Source organism: Taudactylus pleione, unplaced genomic scaffold (genome assembly GCF_031769625.1).
Source record: "Taudactylus pleione unplaced genomic scaffold, aTauple2 ptg001314l, whole genome shotgun sequence".
Taxonomy (NCBI): domain Eukaryota; kingdom Metazoa; phylum Chordata; class Amphibia; order Anura; family Myobatrachidae; genus Taudactylus; species Taudactylus pleione.
The window spans coordinates 7,812,949-7,836,134 of record NW_028285714.1 but is presented as its reverse complement, the minus strand read 5'-3'; the positions used below and the strand labels follow the sequence as shown (position 1 = coordinate 7,836,134).

The 23,186-nt window shown below is 37.6% G+C and overlaps 1 protein-coding gene across 3 annotated transcripts in view; it reads left to right on the top strand.

Moving 5' to 3' along the window:
* NRG3 (neuregulin 3) overlaps window positions 1-23,186 on the top strand; it is a 944,800-nt gene that overhangs the window by 318,546 nt on the left and 603,068 nt on the right. For all 3 annotated transcript variants that reach the window (XM_088463066.1, XM_088463067.1, XM_088463065.1), the window contains exon 2: window positions 2,946-3,075. In XM_088463066.1, coding sequence (XP_088319192.1) covers window positions 2,946-3,075 — 130 coding nt within the window. The remainder of the gene's footprint in view (window positions 1-2,945; window positions 3,076-23,186) is intronic.

The following is a 23,186-nucleotide window of genomic DNA, read 5'->3' as shown; positions in this document are numbered from 1 at the left end:
TTAAGAAATTTGGCTCAGGAAAATCTCATTTAAGTGGACCACACAAGAAGAGTATTTCCCATTGGCCGATAAATCATATAAAGTTGTTTTAACTTGCATTGTATTTTCTTAAACATTTAAATTCATGGGATGTAATCGCAAGGATTGAAAACCACGTATGTTGTCCTAATCTTAATCTCATTATAAAGTGTGCATTTTACACACCTTTCATGGCTATCATTTACCTAGGTCAGCCAAAAACAAACAACCGCATTGTAATAAGACAAATTAATTGCTAGCTAGGAGCTACTGTAGTAAGACATCTTTCATTATTAGCTGCGTACCACTCTCATCTAGGATTAGAAAAATATCATCAGCTGCAAAGTGCTAATTGGATGAAGCAGAATTCAATAATTGTTCTGCAGTGGATGCTAAAATTGAAGAATGCTGTGTTTACCTTTTATCTGTGATTTATAGCTGCAGCATTTTGGAGGGGAGCAGGAGCAGAGAATGTTCTTAATTAACTTAGCTGTTTCTCACTACAAGTGCCATTTTCTGAAACAATTTGCCAAGGATGGTGAGAGAATCTTCACATTAATTTCCTGACATATTATTGGCTGATAGCGAAGCAATTAGAACCATTTTAATTATTGTCCTACAAATGAGAAATTATTTTGTCTTGTTTTGATAGGCATTCTATAACTGTAAAACTTATACTTTCAAATCCTACATGTATTATAAATACAAATATACTAACCTGTGCTTCATATAAATAAATAAGAAAAAGTAACAGATACTGCATGTGAGTTGTTTATTATACATTTTATATTGTGCTTATGGACTTAATATATAAATCCATGTTATAATTTCAACATAAATCCTCCCAACCTAAACTCACCAAGGAAGGATCTGCTGGGTCTCTGTGTGATTGACAGGCACACCAGTTTAGCCCACTCCAGACTCCTGTGCCAGCTATCTCCCATTGGCTAGTTATGTATATACACACACAGTGGTTTGAAAAAGTAACCAACCCTCCAAAATGTCAACAGATTTGTCTCTATTACAAATGTCATTGCTCCAGATGGTATATTTATTGCGAAACAAACTAATAATTTAGTGTTTTTATTTTTTTAGAAACATAAAAAACAGACAAAATATGGTTGCATAAGTATTCAGTCCCAAATAGAGTAGAGATTGAATCACCTTTTGCAAAAGTATTCAACTCTCTAACATGTCAACAGATTTGTCTCTATTACAAATGTCATTGCTCCAGATGGTAAATTTATTGTGAAACAAACTAATAATTTACTGTTTTTATTATTTTTTTTAAACATAAAAAAACAGACAAAATATGGTTGCAGAAGTATTCAACCCCAAGTAGACTAGAGCTTGAATCTCCATTTGCAAAAGTATTCAACCCTCCCACATGTCAGCAGATTTGTTTCTATTACAAATGTCATTGCTCCAGATGGTATATTTATTGTGAAACAAACTAATAATTTAGTGTTTTTATTTTTTTTAAACATAAAAAACAGACAACAAATGGTTGCATAAGTATTCAACCCCATGCAGACTAGTGGTAGAATAACCTTTTCCTGTCTTTATTGCAGTTTTGCTTCAGGCTTTTCAGGATGATTATATAACACTTGTGGACTGCAGTTTACAAATAGAGCCACATATTCTATAGATTGTAAGCTTGCAAGCAGGGCCCTCTTACCTCTATGTCTGTCTGTTATTACCCTGTTCTGTTCTATCAATGTTTCCAATTGTAAAGCGCAACGGAATATGCTGCGCTATATAAGAAACTGTTAATAAATAAAATAAATAAATATTCACAATTTATTATGATCTGGGGGCAGGTGAACCAAGCCTTGGAGAGAGATAAAGTGACGAACTTTCCCAAAGCAACCAAGCAGCTTCTAACGGTCATTTTTACAGACTGTGCTGGATAAATGACAGTTAGAAACTGGTTGCTTTGGGTAACTTCTCCATTTTACCTGTCTCCAAGGCTTAAAACACCTCCTTATAGACTTTGGATTGGCCATCATGGCTCATTCACCTTTTTGCTGTTCAACCACTCCAGTGTTGCTTTAGCCTTGTCATTGAGATCATTGCCCTGCTGAAGTAAACTTTCTCCCAATGTGAAGGTGTACACTAGAGCCATATACTGTATATGTATGAACCCATTCTGGAGACAATGGTGTTTACTTAGTAACTTTTTGTATAATCATAATTTTTTTGTATTATTGTTTCTGTAAATCATAATTTTTAATATATTTGAAAATAGATGAGATACAAGAAGAAAGTAAATAACTAGAACAATATTTGCTTACAGCATGTGAAGTATATATTTTATGTTGACTCTTTGGAGTTCAGATGAATACTATGGGGCTTATGTAATAGGTTGCAAGCTGCAGCCACTGCAGGGATTCATGTAAGTATTCCCATATTATTAAAGTGATAATCATTTTAAAGGCAAAACAAAACTGGCGGCTGCATTTCTCAACCTATTACATAAGCCCCTATGTTTTTGTTGCAGAGATTACTCTTGTCCAAAAAAGTTTGGTACCAACAACCTCTTCCAATTTCCACTGACATGCAATGGACATGCATATTCCGTTACATTACACTTTGGTCAGTGTGTGTAAAGGGTATAGCTGCTGTAGTAATTTCAGATCAGGAGAAAACATTAAGACTGTACCCATGAAGTGTGGACATGTTATATTGTATAGCAGCAAATTTCAAAAGAAACCTACTACATTAAAAGAAGTTAACAGCATTTTTATTGTTTGTGGAGTCATAAATTCTAATCTATATGTTGATGCCAGTGTGTTTTATTTAGCCACTCCATTGGAATATACATTGAAATCTCCTCCTTAATGTCTGGTTTATAGATAGTGGACAGCAAAGGAATTGGTTTCAAGCCAACATTTTTAAACGTTATTATTTTCTCATTTTCTCTACAGACACTACCACCTACTTCACCGAGAGATCTGAACATTTTAAACCCTGCAAAGATAAAGATCTTGCATACTGCTTAAATGATGGGGAATGCTTCGTGATAGAAACCTTAACAGCATCACATAAGCATTGCCGGTAAGTCAGTGATACACCATAAAATACCAAATGTAGCTTTTCCAAGTATGGAGGTGAGATGAACGATTTATTGACGTCTTCCAAAATTTATTTGGAAAATTTCACTACAATAGTTATTTTTTAAATTGTTTATTTGTGTCAAGCAAAGGACCACACAACTGGTAACTATAATATTATTTTTTTCAGGTTACTTGTACTTAGTAATATATATATAATATATATATATATATATATATATATATATATATTTATTTACTTGCTAGTAGTATGTTTTTCAAATAACTATCAACCTGTTTTGGGCGCAATATGCAGGCAACAAAATATTCTTTGATCATATATAAAATAACTGGTAAGTCAGCCAGTCAGTTATTAAAACTGATTTATAGATCGAATAAAGACTATGACTAATTAATTTGAAATATAAATAATACAAAATATAGTGCAAATTGAATCACAACAAATGAAATGGAACCCCTGTGTTGCTTATGTCATATATTAGCTGGATGCAGTTGTTTACTGGTATTTGTGCTTATACTCTGTACTTCATTGGCAGGGGATTCAGTTGCCTTCCAGGCTTCAGATTAGACTGTTTGGCTGTAAGGCTTGAGTGCATTATTTGTATGTCAAACCCACGGCACTTAATGTTTCCAGGGTGGTCTTATTCTCATCTGCTACATAAATCTTTGAATCTTTGCAAGGCCCACCATAATTCTCAGCCCTAGGCACATGAGACTCTTAATCTGGTTTGTGTGTTCTCGCTTGTCAGAAGGGCTGGCTATGTGTGATATATCCTTGGCCAGCCTTGACATGCTTTACTTTACTGTATGAAAGCTTCCACAGCAATATCATTTTTCAATTTTTAAAAAAAAGGATGACTACTTTATTTTGATTCATAAACATGGAGGTCACCAACTGTTTTCTTTACTGTGTTTGGTCCCAACTGTAAAGTGTTGCGTAGTGTGCTGACTCTAAGTGGGTGTTAATTAAAAAAATAAAAATCAAATTCAAAATGGTATACTATTAGTCTTACAATTATGTTTCAGACTGGGCACTACCTGGGGAACATTTGCTAATCTATGCTACAGTATTAAACCTGTGAGATCCACAACTTTTCAAGATCATACTTTGATTTAGTACAGTCTAACACTAACCTGACTTTGTTCAGAAACCAATTACATTTTTTATTGCAGGTAACAATGATTTGTATAGTAATATGACAATATTGCTGGGAACATGCATTTTCAGTGGTAACAACATCCATCTCCTGTGTAATCAATTTTCCAGCAGAGCCGTCCCTTCCACTGTGCTTCTTGACATGCAATCTCACAGTGGAAAATGTCACTCTCCCTAACCAGTGGTGGCTCCAGGGGTGGGGCTGCAGCGCAGTCCAAAATTCAAATAGGGGAGCCACACCAACTGCCAGTGAGTCCCAGCCATCTATGTTTGGCAGCATTTGAAATGGCAGTTGTCCCCTATTTGAATTTTTGACTGTGCTGCTGCCCCACTTCTGGAGTCGCCACTGTCCCTAACCATTTTAATCATCACATGTGGCACAGGAAGTGAATAGGATGAGATGGCTGAAAAGAAAATTAGATGTATAGTACCTCAAAGTTTCAGTCATAGCTTCAAAAATGTATTTTTAGTCAAAATAAACAAGTCACCACATATTGCTGTAGTATTCAATATTTGACATTAGTTTGTGTAAATGAATGTCTCTGATCAAAGAAATTAGGGTTGTTATGTAAGACTGTGCTGTAAGATGACAACTGGCTGTGGTAACTGATGCATTTTGCATCCCATGCCAAACAAGACCCTAATGAGTTGTATGACTCTTGAAGTGACAAAGTGGACCTGCACATTTAGAAGAACATGTACAGTAAGACACAGAAAGAGGAAACACAAAATACTGTACATATTTTTCATCAGAGAATTTGTTTCACAATCTGCTTCATCAAGTATTCTTGTACTCATTTGATTAATTTAATTATTATTGTTCTAGTTGATATATAAGGTGGCACAATGTTTACCTTGTTTGGCTGGATAACATTTACCAGGGACATAACTAGAACTTTGTGGGTCCCATAGCAAAACCTTGAAAGCCCCCCCCCCCACTCCATTGGCACGAGGGGTTGAAACACATTTGCCACTACACGAAAAAAAACCACATTGGACACCCACATGAAAAAAAATTACCCAGCACTGCAGGGCTATACTGCTTTACACCCCCATATACTGCTTCACATCCTTTTACTTCCCTCTACTGTATACTGCTCTACACAAATATATGCTCCTCTTCATCCCTCTATACTGCTCTGCACCAATCTACTCCTCTCATGAGCATAACTATCATAGGTGCAAGGTGTGCAGCTGCTATGGGGCCCATAGCTGAGGGGGACTTATCTTCCTTGTCAAAGTCACATGTGTTATATACATTTATCACCATTGGGTGGTATTTAGGGGCCCTTACAAACTTTTGCTATGGGGCCTTCAAATACCCAATTTTGCCCCTGGCTCCTCTATATCCCTCTATACTACCCTACAATCCTCTATGCACCTCTACATCTCTCTAAACTGCTCCTCTTCCTACTTTTGCTGCTATAAATCCCTCTATACTACTATGCACTCCAGGAAATTACATTGCAACGCTGAACAGCAAGAACCCCATGGCTGGAGAGTGCTGCTGGGCAGCCACTTGCCTTCACAGGCAACTGTAACTTGGTGTGTTCAACTGCAAGATTGCACAGCTTGCACACCTGCACCAAAGTGCACACAACAGTGGACATGGACAGCCCATCTGCTGGCTAGCTTCAGCGGCAGTCATCTTTGAAAAGGGCTTAATATCCTCATGGGATTTGTATTTTATCTTTAACTGCTTAAAGTCTACACAGAAATTGGCTGCAGCCTAGGGTGCTAGAGCTTGGGGATGGGAGCAATGAAGTGGAAACGGGGAAATAAAATAAAGATCTTATTCATTCCATGCTGTTGTTAGCTGCATAGCTTAAAGTGACCACCAAAGCTGCTGCACAGCTTATTATTATTGATTTGGCCACCCAGAAGTAGTGATGGGGGAACATTCATGAAATGTCAATGTGTCCCCAAGATGACTGTACCGACACAACTATGCAACTTATTGTTAAAACCTATTTGTCTGGTGTTATGTTGCAGATCTGGTAACCATAGCTAAGTGAATTAAATGTATTATTATTGTCACATTGTACTTGCAAGAACTGATGGAAAACTGTCATGTGATAAAAAAGCCTGTTTTATTCATGTGGGTTTTTTTTATCAAAACCATAGATTCATGCTACATTCAACATGTGCAAAAGCAAAATGTCCTGAGTAAATGGACTTCAGGTTCTTTCATAAAGAGAATAAAACCCTTTAATCCCTAAGATCTGAATTTAAAATGATTTGTGCAAGGCTTGGGAAGCCCATTACACCTGGGATATGATAAAAATATTCCCAAGAAATAGCTCTTCCAGAATCTTCATGGATATTGGATCTAGATGTCCATACTTTCTAAGTACACTGAAGACTACGTATGTCTCAGTCCTGTGGGTAGAGAGGATGGGATGGGGGGGCTATAAGTATATTATCATCCATATCCCCTAATTATCCCATGATAATCAAAGCATAGGCATATCGGAGGAGTCTTTCACATTTTCTCTCCTAAAATTATGATCCTGTGCTTGCGCACAGTGCCAGACACCGGAACTGGTCAGAGGCTGGGGGAGAGGGATTGGAAGACCCTTTCCTGTGAGAATGCCTCCATTGACATAAAGAGGTTAACACCATCTGAGGCATGCTTTTGGAATTTAGTACATAGGGGTCAGACTGTAGTTCCTATTGAGAATAATGGGGACTGTGGTCTGCAGAAATAATTTCCCTTTTGCAGGAGATTTCTGTGAAATCCCCTGCATTTGACTATTGGTACAAGGTGGGAATACATACAATTATGGCATGAATAATTTTATGAAATTGATAAATATGCCCCTTAGACTTTTACCGGTCTAGCTTATTTCTTTCTTTAATCCACCAGTCAGCAAGCATGAACGATTAGCATTTTGCTGCTTACCATAGAGGCTGTTTGGGTTGGTATTCTGTAGTCATGCAATCCCTGTGCAAGTACTGACTGTATAAATATTTTATTGAAGAGAAAATAAAAAAACTGATTTTAAAATCAAATATCAATATATCCAATAGGTCTGTTTTGCTTTTGTATTTGTTAATGTTTTTAAAATCTATATAGGGCTGAGGTATTACTATTTATCATGCAGTCTATACACTGTATAGATTATATTGTCCACATAAAAGTAACCCAGGGATATAAGTTGCTGCTCGATGACCTCTTTCTATTTTATTTTAGTGCTGCTTATTACAGTGGTTCTGGCACTGTCTTTACTCTTCTCTGTCTGTGTTGATGACCTTCCCCATAGCAATGTCTATGATCAAACGCTAATCGCAGAAACACAGATCACCTTATTTTGTATTCTGTGTGGCATCTCCTGGCTGAGAACTTTAAAGTTGCAGTGATGGGTAATATAAAACCATCAATTGTGAGTTAAGTTATGCTCTTTTTCCTGGCCGTACAACTTTATCAGAAGCAATGGTTCATTGCGTCTAGTCTCACGTTTCTATCAGCACAAGCGTTTAACAGTATTGTCTGAATTACTGTGCAGTAGACTGATAAAATGCCATTAAGCATCGGATTCAACAGCAAAACCGAATTGCATTTTATTTGGCTTTATGAAAAAATGCTTTACAATATGTCCTTTTTGGCAGATCAGTAATGCTATTTACGTTGTTTATTTAGTCTGATATTGACAGCTGGTGACTAAAGGTGCATTAACCCCTAAATCTACTACAGGGAGACTATAGCATGCAGAGCAGTTGTTTAAAAAAGTGTCAAATAATAGATGCAGTGCAACTTTATTTGCTGAATGTCTCCCTTGTGAGGGTGACAGGTGGCTGTTTTGCTTTAAGTCAATAATTGAGAAATACAAAAATAAATTGAAGAATAGAGTTTTTAAAGTTCCTCTTGCAATGGACTCATTTCATGTGCTACATTCCAAATACTAGGACAGGGTGCAAAGTGCGATGACAGTATAAGGATTTTTATTATCAAATCATTGTATAAATTAAGCTATTTTTTTAAAGGGTAATAAATAATTGTTATTTACCAATAATACCAATAATCAAAATAACAGTGTGATTCTTTTCACTCTCCAGTCAGGATGCTAAACAATTTGCATAAATTAAAATTTTCAAGACTTTATATGATTGCTTATTCACATGGATTGATAGAAACATTGAGGAGCTTAGTGGTAATATTAGCATAAGCAAGCCCTCCATGCTCAGAATGTACTCATACATGCTGAATAGAATAGGGTTTAGAGCCTAGTGCAAGACTACAACTCTGTAATTTGTATGATTTATAAACTGGTGTACAGGACTCGACTTTCAAGTATTCTAATCAATGTCATGCTAATGAAACACCCCTCTCCCCCACCTTCAGTACTTAATCTTAAACTCTGGCAGTAATGTGTAATGAAAAGCACAAATATATATTTGCATTTTTATTATATTTATATATTACATTTATATATGTACTCGCATCCTAATTATACTACAATTCTTGAAATGTATTTATTTTTTAGCAGCAAGCTTACAAATTATTTCTTGCAAGTACCCACTTAAAAGGATGCATACACTTAACAATAAACAGCATAAAATAGCAAAAAATAAATACTTGAGTGACAGAGCAAGAAGGGATATACCTTATCATACTTGTATACTCTCCCAGGATGTCAGGGACACTCACGATTTACATGAAGCTCTACTGGACCACTGGGGAAGTACAATAGATCAACCTCCTAAATCTTTTGGCTTTATGATGTAATTCACAATAAATAGCCTACCCCTATGGCCTACCCCTGCTTCTCAGTTCCACAAATCACAATATATCTCACCATGCTCACCGCATGTCCCAGAAGGAACAACCAAATCTGCATATTTCTTTTTAATAGGGAGTAGATGGTATGGAGCAAAGTTATATGAAATGTTTTAAGACTGAGAGAGGGAGGCCCCAGAGCCGGTACCTATATTAAAATCTGTCCCTGCTGCAGGTGCCAATGATCCCAGTCGAGGACTGCTTCTGATTCACAGAATCAGAAACCATTTGTGATCAGGATCATTGGAGCCACTGGGCCTCTACTGTTTTCCCAGGCACCATACAGATGCCCTACCTGTATCCCCTTGATAGTGACCCTGCGTGGAGAGGTACAGCTTTATGCGAACAAGCGAAAATCCAAGCCTAAAAATAGTTACTACTCTGCAATGTTCCCCTAAAACAGCCTATGATGATACTCCATGGCAATTTAATTTTACTAGTGAAGTGTGCAGGAAAATAGATGGAGAATCCCCCACCATATTAAGTAGTAATATGCTCAGCTGGACATTGCAGTGAATTTTGGCAGCACATGACGGATAACTGAATACCCCCTATAATAGCTTGTGTATAACATGTAGCACAGTATGACACAAATGTAAATAGTGAGCAGACAATCTCAGTTCTCAACATGTTCTGTACAGTTATATGGGCAGAATTACATACAATACAATACAATGCTATATAGTTCTATTTACTCAGCACACTATGACCCTATATAGTACAGTACAACCCCATAGTAGCTTGCATAGCAAAATTAATATATGCTAAAAATGTTAAGTAATGCAATATGCTGCAATGCATACCTTACTACATAAAGAGTGTTAAGGTGGGTACACACGGTATGATGTGTACCCGGCGATAAGATCCACGATCCCAGGGACGACATTTCGGGTGGTCCCTACACACGGGGTGATCCGGTGCCCGACCACCCGATATGCCAGCCCCCGCTGCATAGCACTGCATGGGATAGTTAGCCGCATCGCCTGATCTATCTGCATGTACAAAAGATCTGGCGATACGGTTGACAACCCCACGGGAGAGCGCAATGCACCATATAGTGCAATAACAAGGAACGATATTGCTGATTGTCATTCCGATGCGTTGGATCGTCAGCAATATCGTTAGGGGCCTTTAGAGACCGAACATTGTCAGAGCAAGCAATCAGCTGGATGTGCAGCTTGTCATAATGTCTGCCAGAAAAAAAGTAGTAAAAAGCAAAATAGAAAAAATAATCTTCAAAAACATAAAATAGTCATAGTTCTCATAGAGAATTCAAATGTCTACTGACTGATGCATTAATTATATATAACTTCTAATTTAGTAATAGGCATTTTCATTAATTGGGGTTGCTTTTTATTATGAACAACCAAATCTGCATGTGATACAAGCAGGGGCACCAAGAGGGGGCGACAGCTGGTACTAGCTATCTGGGCTTGCTATGGGGGCCCGGTTGTGATGCCGCCCCCTCCTCCCGTCAGCTGAGCAGCCCAGCACATGCTGTCTGTGCTGGGCTGCAAAGGGAGACTGCTTGCTGCTTCAGATCAGTAGCAGTAGCAGTCTCCTCTGCTTGTGGGCGGAGTGATCATCCTGATAGCCCCTCCGCATATGCGCTGGGCAGAGGCGGTTACAGTACTCCCCTCCCCAGCACACAGCGCCGCTGCAACAATGTTTTTCTGGTTTTATTTTTCTTAAGGGGCACGGGCATGACTCCCACAATTAGGCCACACCCGCTTCACCCAGGCCTGGTGTGGCTCTTGGCAGCCCTGTATACAAGCAGCGCTATTTTTCAGCAGGAATTCAGTTCCTGAACCTCGCATTAATTAATTAATTTTTAATTCATGTATTTTTTGTATTTTGTGGTATGCATTTGTTTGTGCATTTTTATTAATCATATATACTGATTGCTTAGCAACCAGGTTTGTTGCACACGACTGGTCTCAGGTTGATGACGTCACACCCCCTCAATGATAGCGTGTGGTGTGGTCGCTTGTTGGCTGGAGCTATGGTATTGTTATCATTCATGTTTGCTGGTTGCTTAGCGACTAGATTCGTTACCACATGTGCAGACCCAGGTGATGATGCCATACTTTTGCAGCCATAGCGCGTGGTGTGGATGTCTGTTTGCAGGTGAGTGTAATTTGTTTATCATCTGTGGCTATATATGTCTGTTTTTATTGTTCTGTTATTGTAACCTGTTGTCCCTGGCAAAGGGGGAGACCCGAAACGTTGGAAATAAAGGATCGTTTTATATGATATAAAGGAGTCTACTGAGAGCTGTCTTATACACATTTGATATATATATATATATATATATATATATATATATAATTATATAATGTGTAATCATTTATTTTCTATAGCTCCAGCCCCAGTTCCTGTATCTATTTTTCCAGAAAATTGCCCTGGGAGCAGGTAATAGCTATTAGGTGCAAACTTCTCAAATTAGCATGTTTTTCACTTTTTACATTTATGATAAGCAATTAGTGAATAACTTGTTTTCAATTTATGTTGGACATGTGGCATAGAAAATAAGCCTGGTCACCTATTAATCATATCTGATGCCAAAATGGCCACAGACCTATAAACCTAATTGTACAGATTTAGTTGTATGAGTTTCAGGCTAAATTAATTAATTACAGAGAGCACCATGTATTTTATACACCTTTTACACCAGAACAAAACCCGGGTTATTGCTGGGTCTACCCGGGTCACAGCTCAGTGTAAAAGGGTCCCTGAAAAATAACCCGGGTCAAGTGACCCAGCAATCCAACCCAGGTAGCTACCAGGGGTGGACCCAGGATGGACCTGGGTAATGGTGCAATGTAAACGGTGCAACCCGGGTTATCCGACCTGGGTCATGCCTAAAATTAGCTGATTGGTAGCTGTGGAGCAGTCACCTCCCACTTTTTAAGACCACACAAGTTTAGCAGGGCAGACTCAAGTTCAGTGAGAACGGGGCTGACCTGAGATTAACCCAGATCGATGGTGCTGTGTAAACGATGTCTGACCTGGGTCTGTCCTGGGTTGGAACCATGTCTGAAAACCCTGGTCAGACCTGGATTTTTGGTGGAAAAGCGGTATAAGTAAGGAGGTGATTTTCTAGAAAGACCTTGATTAACCAAATGCCCAATTATACTTCTTTTACACCAAAAACCCAGGTCCGACCTGGGTTTTCAGAGATGGTTCCAACCCATGTCAGACCCAGGCCAGACAACGTTTACACAGCACCATCGATCTGGGTTATTCCCAGATCAGCCCCATTCACACTGAACCTGTGTCTGCCCTGCTAAACTTGTGAGGTCATAAAAAGTGGGATGTGACTGCTTCACAACCACCAATCAGCTAATTTTAGGCATGACCCAGGTCGGATAACCCGGGTTGCACCGTTTACACTGCACCATTACCCAGGTCCATCCTGGGTCCGACCCTGGTAGCTACCTGGGTTTGATTGCCAGGTCACTTGACCCGGGTTATTTATCAGGGACCCTTTAACACTGAGCTGCGACCCAGGTAGACCCGGCAAAAACCCAGGTTTTTGCTCTGGTGTAAAGGGGGTATTAGTGATTATTTTGGGAAACATACAGTATTAAGCAATGTGAAGAAAAATGCACAATAATTTATGACTCAGCACTAACACATGGATTGTTCAGCCATATACCCAGGCACATCCAACTAATACTTACGGATTAAAGGGATATTGTTATTAATATTATTTTTAATTGATAAAATCACACAGAGATGTTACAATTATTGGGAGGCTAAAAAATAAAATTGAGCAAACGTTTATTTCCCGGCAATGACACAATAATGATTTGGAAGTTGGATCTAATTGGTTTAAGAGTCTTATCTATATAAAAGCTTCAGAAGTGATGAAAGCGTGACGTTCAATCTGTGCTGTACTAAATATTTCTATGGTAAATAAAAAATCATCAAGCTGATCCTATTTACATCTTTTGTTATGTAATTTAAGTAATTTGCTTATAAACCAATCATTTTCCTTACAGGTGGTTTACTGATTGCCCTTGACACAGACGTTTCCTGTATTATAGCACAGCTTGCCAGCATGTAAACCCTTGCAGCAGTGTTTCACATTGTCAATCCTCTTGTATGGTTTTCAGTTGAAAACAAAATTACAATATTTTCCAAAAGGGAAATATAGTTTAACTCATTGAAAGAGAACCTATCCACTTTTGACTTAAAAGGTTTTTTATATATTACTTTTTGTACTATGTAGCTTTTAAAAAACAAAAAACATTTCCTTTTATAAGCTCTTTCCATTAATACTCTGATTCAGCTTTGGGCAGCTATAGTGCTAAGCTTGTTACTGGGCGACCACCTTCACAAAGTTCATTTGCCAGCTGTGACGTGGGGAGCTCAATGCTGTTTAATTCTCAAACTCAGTCAGCACAAAGAAAAACAACGCTTGTTATTCTCTGTGCGTTTTTTTGTTACACATACAATAGCATCTCTTATTTATACGAAAGGTTAAGTGCATTTATTTTACACTGCAAATTAAGGTAAATGGGCTTTGAAAATGCTTATATATATATATATATATATATATATATTAACAGGGGTGTGTAACACAAAGTCACCCAGTAAACTGATCTAGGGATGCCCTGGAGGTCTCGGTTGTCACTGTACATGCACCGCCCCATGAGAGGATAAATGGTATCCGTAGCCTGGACCAGTTTCACAAGGCCTTCCACAAGCCAGGACCTATAATGATTAGATCTCTAAAAATATGTCAGATATAGAGCAGTCATATACAATTGTTCAATGTGACAAAGTGGTCTTACAGTAAACAGTACTATCTTTGATGTTTTTGCAGAATGAGTGATACATCTTGCGTGTTGAGATCTTGAATGTTTAGAACAATACTCCAATCAATGAACCTAGACTTTCTAATGTTCCTTATGAGGTTTTTATTGTCCACTTATAAAAGTGCACAAAAGAACTGTCATGTTTTTTAAGTAGTTTATCAAGTGACATCACTTATACACCTCTGGACCAAATATCGATTGGACCAGGTGATGGTTTAATAGAGTTCACTCTAGGATATTTTTATGTAGGGTGCTGCTAAGTGAGAAGAGCACACTTTAATTTTAATTTTGAAGGCAATATTATGAATGTGTTGCTAAAGCTGTGTGGAATATTATGAATTAGGGGCACTAAAATCTAGTGTAGTATTATATGCAATATTACAACTGTTTACTATCAGACCACCCCACTTACCCATTCTATGAGTTTGATACCTGCAGGCTGGATCAGTTAGGGTGCACTGTTAATGTAATATTGCTTGGTGGTATGGTTGGAAGTAGTAGGTACAGTCAGAGGGGCAGGCTAGCAGAGAGTGAAAAAAAAATGTTGGCTACCAGAAATGAAAGGTACAGCTTTCAAGCACAGGAAGCATCAACGTGGATGTTTAAGCGAAATACCAGAGGCTAGGGGGTAATTTACTAAAGTACTGGTTTTTAGAAGTGAAGATCTCGCCCATAGCAACCAAGACTCTGGAAAATGTGCAGAGAGAGCAAAGACACTGGCACAGTGCCAAAGTCTTTACTAGCAGTTGGGCAGTTGCCTTCTTTCTAAAGGTATAACTGGAAAGATGACGCCATTGAACACAAGTATAGAAGAGTCCACCACATGAGCACAATTAGCCATAGTAGTAACCTATCTATACTGGGTGCAGGGTGTGCAGTGCACCCATTATAGACATGCCATTGCTTACTGCTATTTAAATATCATATGAATTTAAACTCACTTAAAACTGTCATGTTAAATGAAAGTTCAGTGATGAGCCTCATAGGCAAGACCACCTATGATTACATGTGCTCAGAAAACTTCCACTAGACCAGAAATATTGTTTTACAATAAACAAGTTTCTGATGCACCGCTATTGGCAGTACTGTACAAAAACTTTTACTGTCGAGACTAATTCATAATTTGGATTTTGGAAAAGCAGAAGTGTAATTCCTCTTTGCACTTGTCCTTAAGCATAAAACATGTACACAGTCAACAAAGTAACTTGTGAATAATAAGGTTAACCTAGAAAGGATTATTACGGGGCTTTAAGGTGAAAGGAAATAATCTAAAATTTCTATTGAGTTCATCATACATTTACCTTGGTGCAAGGAATGAGCTTTTCAGCAGAGCTGATCCTCTTTCTGCATTTACAAGCATCTAAGTCAAGTGATAAATGAAACAGCTGTATATTTCAATTAAAATACATGCTCCGTTTTCTGTTCCTGGAACCTCCCAGGTATTAAACCTAATATGAACTCTGATTAGTTCTGTATGTAACAGAGCAGCCTCGCCTTCCAGGTTCTAATTTCCGTAGAAGAAATTTTTTCAATCATCTCCCTCGGGATAACTTTGTTTACCAAATACTTTCAATTTCTGAATCCCTTCCTGTTTCATCAGCAGTGAAGCCTGCACCACATCCCTGTCCTGAATAAACAATGAGAGTGAGAGTCTCAACCATTGGGGAAACATGCGCTTCACAAACAGAACAATGTAGACGCGTTGTGAATCATGAGCTTGATTTTCTTTCCATCATATCTCTAACACATGCTTTTTAATGCTATTTGAGTCACCCATTTGAGTGTAACTGATTATTGTGGTAATGCATTATGCATTCCACAATAAGCCACACAAAAAAAAAATCAAGAAGATGCTATTTATTAGTCTCAGAATATATTATCAGAAAAAGGGCTCTGCTCGGAACAGTTATGAGTGGGCTTGCTGCTTGATGGGCTGACATGTTGATATATGAGCCCCCATCTACCTTAATATAGTCCTGGTGGTACAGAATAACTTTTAAAAATGTGCAGGCAGAAAAGGCATGTGTTTTAGAAAGGGTCTCTTAGACTTCTTGCTGGCCCCGTTGCTAGAGAGGCAGTGTGGACAAAACCATTTCCTGAAAATGTAACAGGTCATTGTTGCTCCACCCCTGTAGCTGGCTCAGGCCCTCTAGACCAGTGGTTCTCAAACTCGGTCCTCAGGACCCCACACAGTTCATGTTTTGCAGGTCACCCAGCAGGTGCACAGGTGTAATCATTACTCAATGACACATTTTAAAAGGTCCACAGGTGGAGCTAATTATTTCACTTGATTCAGTGTGGAGACATGGAAAACATGCACTGTTTGGGGTCCTGAGGATCGAGTTTGAGAGCCTGTGCTCTAGACAAATCCAGGCACAGATAAACAGTAAAAACTGCTGCAGGAGATCCTAGCAGCCCCACGGAACAGTATGCAGCCTGGAGCCAACCAAAGGAAAATCATAGTACATAATATCAGTTTACCACCTCCTGACAATTAAAATCAGGGACCAATTGAATTATTTAGCTTTTCTTTCACTAATGGTACCCATAGTGTTTATATAATATTAATAAATTTTCTTTTGCAGGTGCACAGTTTAAAATAAATAAAATTTACAATAATCCATGTATTTTTGTATTGTAATTTTCATTGGGTAGCAATAGAAATAGGTCATGACTGTGACTCCTAATTATACGCACAATGCTTGAAATGTGGTATAAGGGAATATTCTGAAGACATGAGAAGAACAATCAAGACACAGCTTTAAAAGAGCTCCTGTAAATCAGACAGATCAGAAAAATGTTTTTGAATGAGGTATGTGTGATCAATGTGCTCTGAGCTTGCTATTTGTATTACATTCAATTCATTCCCATTAAATTAATGAAACTAGAAAACCTATGTATGTTACATATAGATTTTTTTCAAACTATAGTCCAGTATACTGATATATTTTTTCCCTGTTTTGGACATATTTATGGCTGTAGGCTTTGAGAACTAATGGAACTCCAGCATAATGTAGAGTACTTGAATACTTATTGGTACCATGGCAACAATAACCTTGCAAGGTGAATTACTGTGACAACATGTTCTACTGACAAACATTGTAACATCATAAGTTACATGAAGTATGCCTTCAAAATAATGTTTGTAATCACTTACATTGGTCCATATTATGTTGTAAATTCTAAATTGTCAACCAGAAAGTTTTATATGTACACACAAATATGTCTAAAGTGGATAAAGTTACTTACTAAAACATTAGTAATTATGAAAAGCTATTTCTCTTGGCCACTATATGAAATGTAACAGTTGCAATGCTATTTTGTCATGGAAGATATATGTGGTAAACGGGATTATACTTTTTGAGCTCACTTAGAATTACTAAAACGTTAATGAGCCAAATATCTAAGCACAAGTGCACTATCCCATCATGCACTAGTGTTCATTTACAATAGTTTGATGAAACATACATAATGTGGTGACCTGTTATAATTTGATGTAATCTGGCTTTTCGCCTATAAACAACAGCTGTTATGAATTCCCAGCACTTATTTTATCCACAACATTCATACTGTTAATTGTTCAGAAAAATACTACAGCATGGGGCATATCCAACTGAACGCAAAATTTAAAAAAACTTGAACAAAATAAGCGCAAGAAATTTGCGGGAATGTTTTTTAAAAAGGAGAAGTCCTGTACCCGAACTTCAAATAGATATTGGGTAACTGTATAGAAGTATATTACTGTCCCAAAGAAAATATTTTGACCTTTTAAATTGTGTAAAATGGCTGATTATATATATATTTTTTATTTTTTTTTAAATCAATAAAGACCAATTTATTGTGTTTTCATAAATAATTTAGATACATTTTGAGTGCATAAAATACAAAAAAGTTGATTTTGAGGTAATTTGAGACAACTTTAAAATAAAATAAAATTGTAACTCCCACCTGCAATGTTTAAACACCTGTCCTGTCCCATCCAAACAAAACCCCCATATACCTGCCCTACATCTTATAACCCATGATTCTACACTTTGCAGATATTCACACAAATAATGATATGTAATTATTGGCCTAATTAAGCTAATTGAGAACTCCCAATTGCCTCATTAATTTTTGGGGGTTTGAGATTCTGAACCATCCTGACATTTTTACTTTAACATAGGGATTTTTTCCAACTTGGCACCTGCTCTGAATCTAAGAGAAAAAAAAAACAGCATTAATTCCTATTGAGATTACCATTGCTGAAATTCTCACGGAAATATTGAATAGGAAAAACCTTATGGCTGCAACCTCAAGATTTTGAAAAAAAATTGTTTTCAGTTGGATGTGCCCTTATGTCACTATATTTATATTTTATATGAATATTAATTGCACAGTATGTACCACTGAACACGATAAAAACATATGAATGCATGAGAAATTGAGACATTTATTGCTGCATCCATTTTAATATCACACTACAATTATTATTATTATTACCAGTTATTTATATAGCGCACACATATTCTGCAGTGCTTTACAGAGAATATTTGGCCATTCACATCAGTCCCTGCCCCAGTGGAGCTTACACTCTATATTCCCTATCACATGCACACACACATACACACTAGGGTTAATTTTGTGTTGGAGCCAATTAACCTACCAGTATATTTTTGGAGTGTGGGAGGATACCAGAGTACCCGGAGGAAACCCACGCAAGCACATGGAGAATATACAAACTCCGTACAAGTAGGGCCGTGGTGGGAATCGAACCCATGACCTCCACGCTGTGAGGCAGTAACGCTAACGATTACACCATCTGTGCTGCCCAATTATGTAATATAATAATTTGTTCCTTATATTGCATGGGTAACACTGGGAGGTAGGACCCATGCACTGATGCCCCTTGTCCCTATTCACAGATCAGAAATGTTAAGATGTACAGTATGCTTAAGGGGCTTACAAAATAAATGAGATGACCTTTTTGTGACCACCACAGCACCTTAAGTCTACTTCAACTGTAAATTTAAATAATGATCACTGATCAATTGAATCCCTTTCTTATGTCAAGAGCAGGAAAATAAATCATAAATGGAAACATGTTTTCAGGGGCATAGCCAGAACTTTGTGGGCCCCATAGCAACATTTTGCAACATTTCAGTGACCCCAAATTATATTAGGTCACATCTCAGTGCCCCCAGTTCATATTATACCACATTACACTGTCCCCTGTTCATATTATGCCATGGGACCCCTATGACCCATAGCAATTACATCCCCTGCAACAACTATATCTATCCCCATGCTAGTTATCCCCAAAAGCTGTTTCCTAACAGTCTGTCAGCTCTTGGTGTCTTATTTTCATAAAGTAAATACATTATAGTAATCCAACCCCTCCATCTCTCCATACAAATCCAGACGCATTGAGCAGTGTACTAGTGTAATAATGTAAGTTTAATTCCTATTGTGTATGCAATGTTCTTACATAAACTGCTAACTGAAGGTTAAGGGACTATTCACATTTGCTGCATGTACTGTTTGTATTTCTTAAAGCTGATAATAGGGGAATAATATGATCCAAAAAGCTACATGGCTGAATAGTTTTCTTTTTACTTCTATTTTGACTGAGCTTTTGGAAAGCAGTGATCAGAATTAACAAAAGGTGATATTACATACAATGGTGCTTAGAATCTGGAGTGTGTTTATTATGGAACAATTTTATGTAGTCGTAAAAATTCTGCAGAGAAATAACAGATTGATTCAGTACTGTAGAAGATAGAATTTAATGCTCCTTGTCTGAGCAACAGGATCAGCTTTATACTAGGGGAAACAATTATTTTCATGTCTTAGAATGGCAATGCTAAAATGGAAACTATTTTTGTTTTGTGGTTTCAGGTTTAAAGTTACAATTTAATTATTATTTCACCTGGTTACTTTTGTTTTAAAAGTTGTTAACCTTGGGGGCAAACCAATTAGCCACGAGGGGTACAAACTGGGTGCGTTTTGCGTTTTGCAGTTGCCTGGCGTTCAAATGCCGGCAATGACATTGCATCTCGCTCCCTTTGCGGCACCTCTTTCAAACTCAACTAGCTCAATTTTGTACGCAGCCATTGTTGTGATGACTTGCACCTGCGAGTACATAGCTTATAACTGGATTGACAGCCATATATGTAGAAAATATAATCCACACAGACTTATTTTTTAAATTATAGTATGCAAACAGTCCACTTAAAATAAAGAAATAAATAAGCAGAGAGACATATAACAGTATAAGTATGAGCTTGTAAGTAATGCATTCTGAATATGTAGACCTGAATATGTAGAAAACTTTAAGACAAACCACCTTGCACCAAATGACATTTTGGTGCACACAGTAAAGAGGATGCATTTGCCTGACATCTACTTGATAGTATTATATGTTTCTATAACATCAAATTCTCTTCTGTGTGAAAGTACAAATAACTTAATAGGGAAATACTAATAATAACTTTATTAAATCACATTTGATAAATTCTGGTGCCATTATACCTGTTAGGCAGAATTCCAAGGCCAACAATGCTTTAAGCACAGTCATATACAACAAACTGTGATAATTTTATTTGTTCCTTTAAGCTTAAACAAATATAAATAAATGTAATAAAAATTATCTCCATTTAAATAATGATAAAATCTATACTCCTGAAGCAAGCTAGTTAAAATATATTGCAGTCCACCATAAATAAGTTGTCCTCCCTGGGTCTCTGACCAGGCTGGGTAACATTATCTGCAAAATGTGTTTGCTTGACCTGAACATACATAGACTGGACACTGAGCCATGTGCTTTTTTACATTCAGCTTTGTTAAATAATTATATAGTTAACCATATATATGGTGATGACAAATTAGCGTAGTCAGATTTAAATGCAATATCAAACTATCTTTGTTGCATAAGGCTGTTACTTTAAATTGTGCCCATTGATGAAATCAATGGAGCTTTTGCCTATAAGTGAAAAAAGAGACATGCTGTATGTTAAATTGGGAATACACATTTAGAATCTGATTCAGAGATGGACACTGCTGCGTTCGCTCTTGTGTATGTTGCCAGATTTGTGGCTGCTATAATATGCTAGTGTCTACCTTCCCCTGGTGTAGTAGCCTGCATTTGAATGCGCAAGCTGTGAAATGCATTTCTGCTTGCTGATTCTTGACACTACACCATCAGCGCACTATCACATGCACTATCAAATGCCCTTGCACCAGCCGACTGAGAGTTGCAATTAATCTCTCAATTTTGGGAACATCGGCATTGCATTCGAATTGCGCGCACCTCTTCATCAAGCTCTTACAGCAGTGTTGGCTAACCTTGACACTCCAGCTGTTGTGGAACTATATATCCCAGCATGCCCTGCCACAGTTTTAGCAAGCCCTAATAGCAAAACTGTAGCAGTGCATGCTGGGTTATGTAGTTCCATAACAGCTGGAGTGTCAAGGTTAGCCAACACTGCCTTATAGTGCTATCATCTTGATAAAGCCTTGCACATATTGTAACTGCATTATCTCTTTAAAGCAGGGTTTCTCAACTCCAGTCCTCAAATACCAGCAGATCTTGTTTTGTGGATATCTTTAATCATGCCCAGGTGAGTTAATCTATTTTGCTGGGTCAATAATTATCCCATCTGCTGCCACAGACAGAAATTCTCAAACACATGACCTGATGAAAACGTGAGGGTTCAGGTGGAGAATCACTGCTCTAAAGGCTCAGGGAACTACAAAGCTGAACATTTTTAGCTTGTGAACCATAAAGGTAAAATATATGACGTTATTCGAATCTTTACTAACATGATAATCAGATTTTTCATTGTTATGTTACACAATGATGTATGATCTTCCCACTTCATTACAAACAGCCTTACATATTTAGGTCTGTATACTGATTATATGGGGTTCAAGTGAAGAAGATGAGACATATAGATTGTAAGCTCCAATGGGGCAGTGACTAATGTGTATGGACAAATATTCTCTGTAAATAGCTGTAGAATATGTGTGCACTATATAAATAACTGGTAATTAATTACATAAATAATAAATTAACTTGCTGGGACATCACTGGCACAGTGTATGAAACCACAAATGCTCACAGTGAATTTCTTCATAGCAAGTATGCCAAGCAGTCAATCACACTCCATCTGTTTTGCACCTCTTTCCTACAGTAACATGGCAACCTGCTGCAGAGGAGTACAAGAAAGCATGATGGACATTTTTAGTTAAGTTATAAACACAATTATGCTGTGTATTATTTAGCTCAGTAAGAAATATCCTTTGATATATTAATGTGAAATAATTTTTTTGCCTGCTCTTCACGTTTCTTTAATATATTTTTTTCAACATAATTTTTACTAATATTTCCCTGAATATTTTATTGCAGAATTATTCTTATTCTCTAAACATTTTAAATGTTTACTATAAATGATAACTACATATCTTTTCCAATCAATTTTTATAGCAGAACTAAAATTATCAAACAAACAGTATTTAAATACAAATAGTAGTTGGCAAATTATACTGTTGCTGTTTATATAAAACAATGAAGTTATAATCATAAACAGATGTTGGATCTTGTTGAATTGCATAGTGCCTTTTGTTTACCTACAATACAGTGAAGGGGGTTGGGTATGGGTTCTCGGCGGTCGGGATGCCGCAGGTCAGAATACCGACAGTGGCATCCCAAAAGTCAGAATCCCGACACCTGTAGGTAAGTATATTACCACTAACCCTAATCCCTACCCTAACCCTCCCTCCCCAGTGCCTAAAACTAACTTCCCACTTCTGACACCCTAAACCTAACCCTAACCCTAAACCTAACCCTCCCCTATCTCCCGATACTTACCTTCAGGATATTAGAGCCAGGACCCTAATGCTGTCGGGATACCAGAGCCGGTATTTAGACCATTGGCATCCCGCACCCCGGGATGCTGACTACATCCCTAGTGAAGGATATGTCCGTCCTGAGGATGTATCAAGCATCATACTATGGATGCGATACATCCCACCACTTACCGCATGAATAGCGGCATTACCAACACATGTGTGCATGTACAAATGCAAATCCAATCGTAAAGGAAAGCTCTTTCTAAAAAATATGTCCTTTGCAAAGAGTGGACTTTTAGGTTCAAGACCAGGGAGCCCTTCTTTGCTAGCGCTAGCCACAGAGTACAGTGGGAAGGATCCTATTGGATCCCTCCCAGGAGAAGAATGCGGAAAGAAGCCCATAGGCTTCTATTAGGCAACACCATCTATAGATAGAATTTCCTACCAGGTACAAGCTCCGGAAAGTTTAACTTGCTGAAGCATTGTTCATATGGGGAATGAGGTCATAA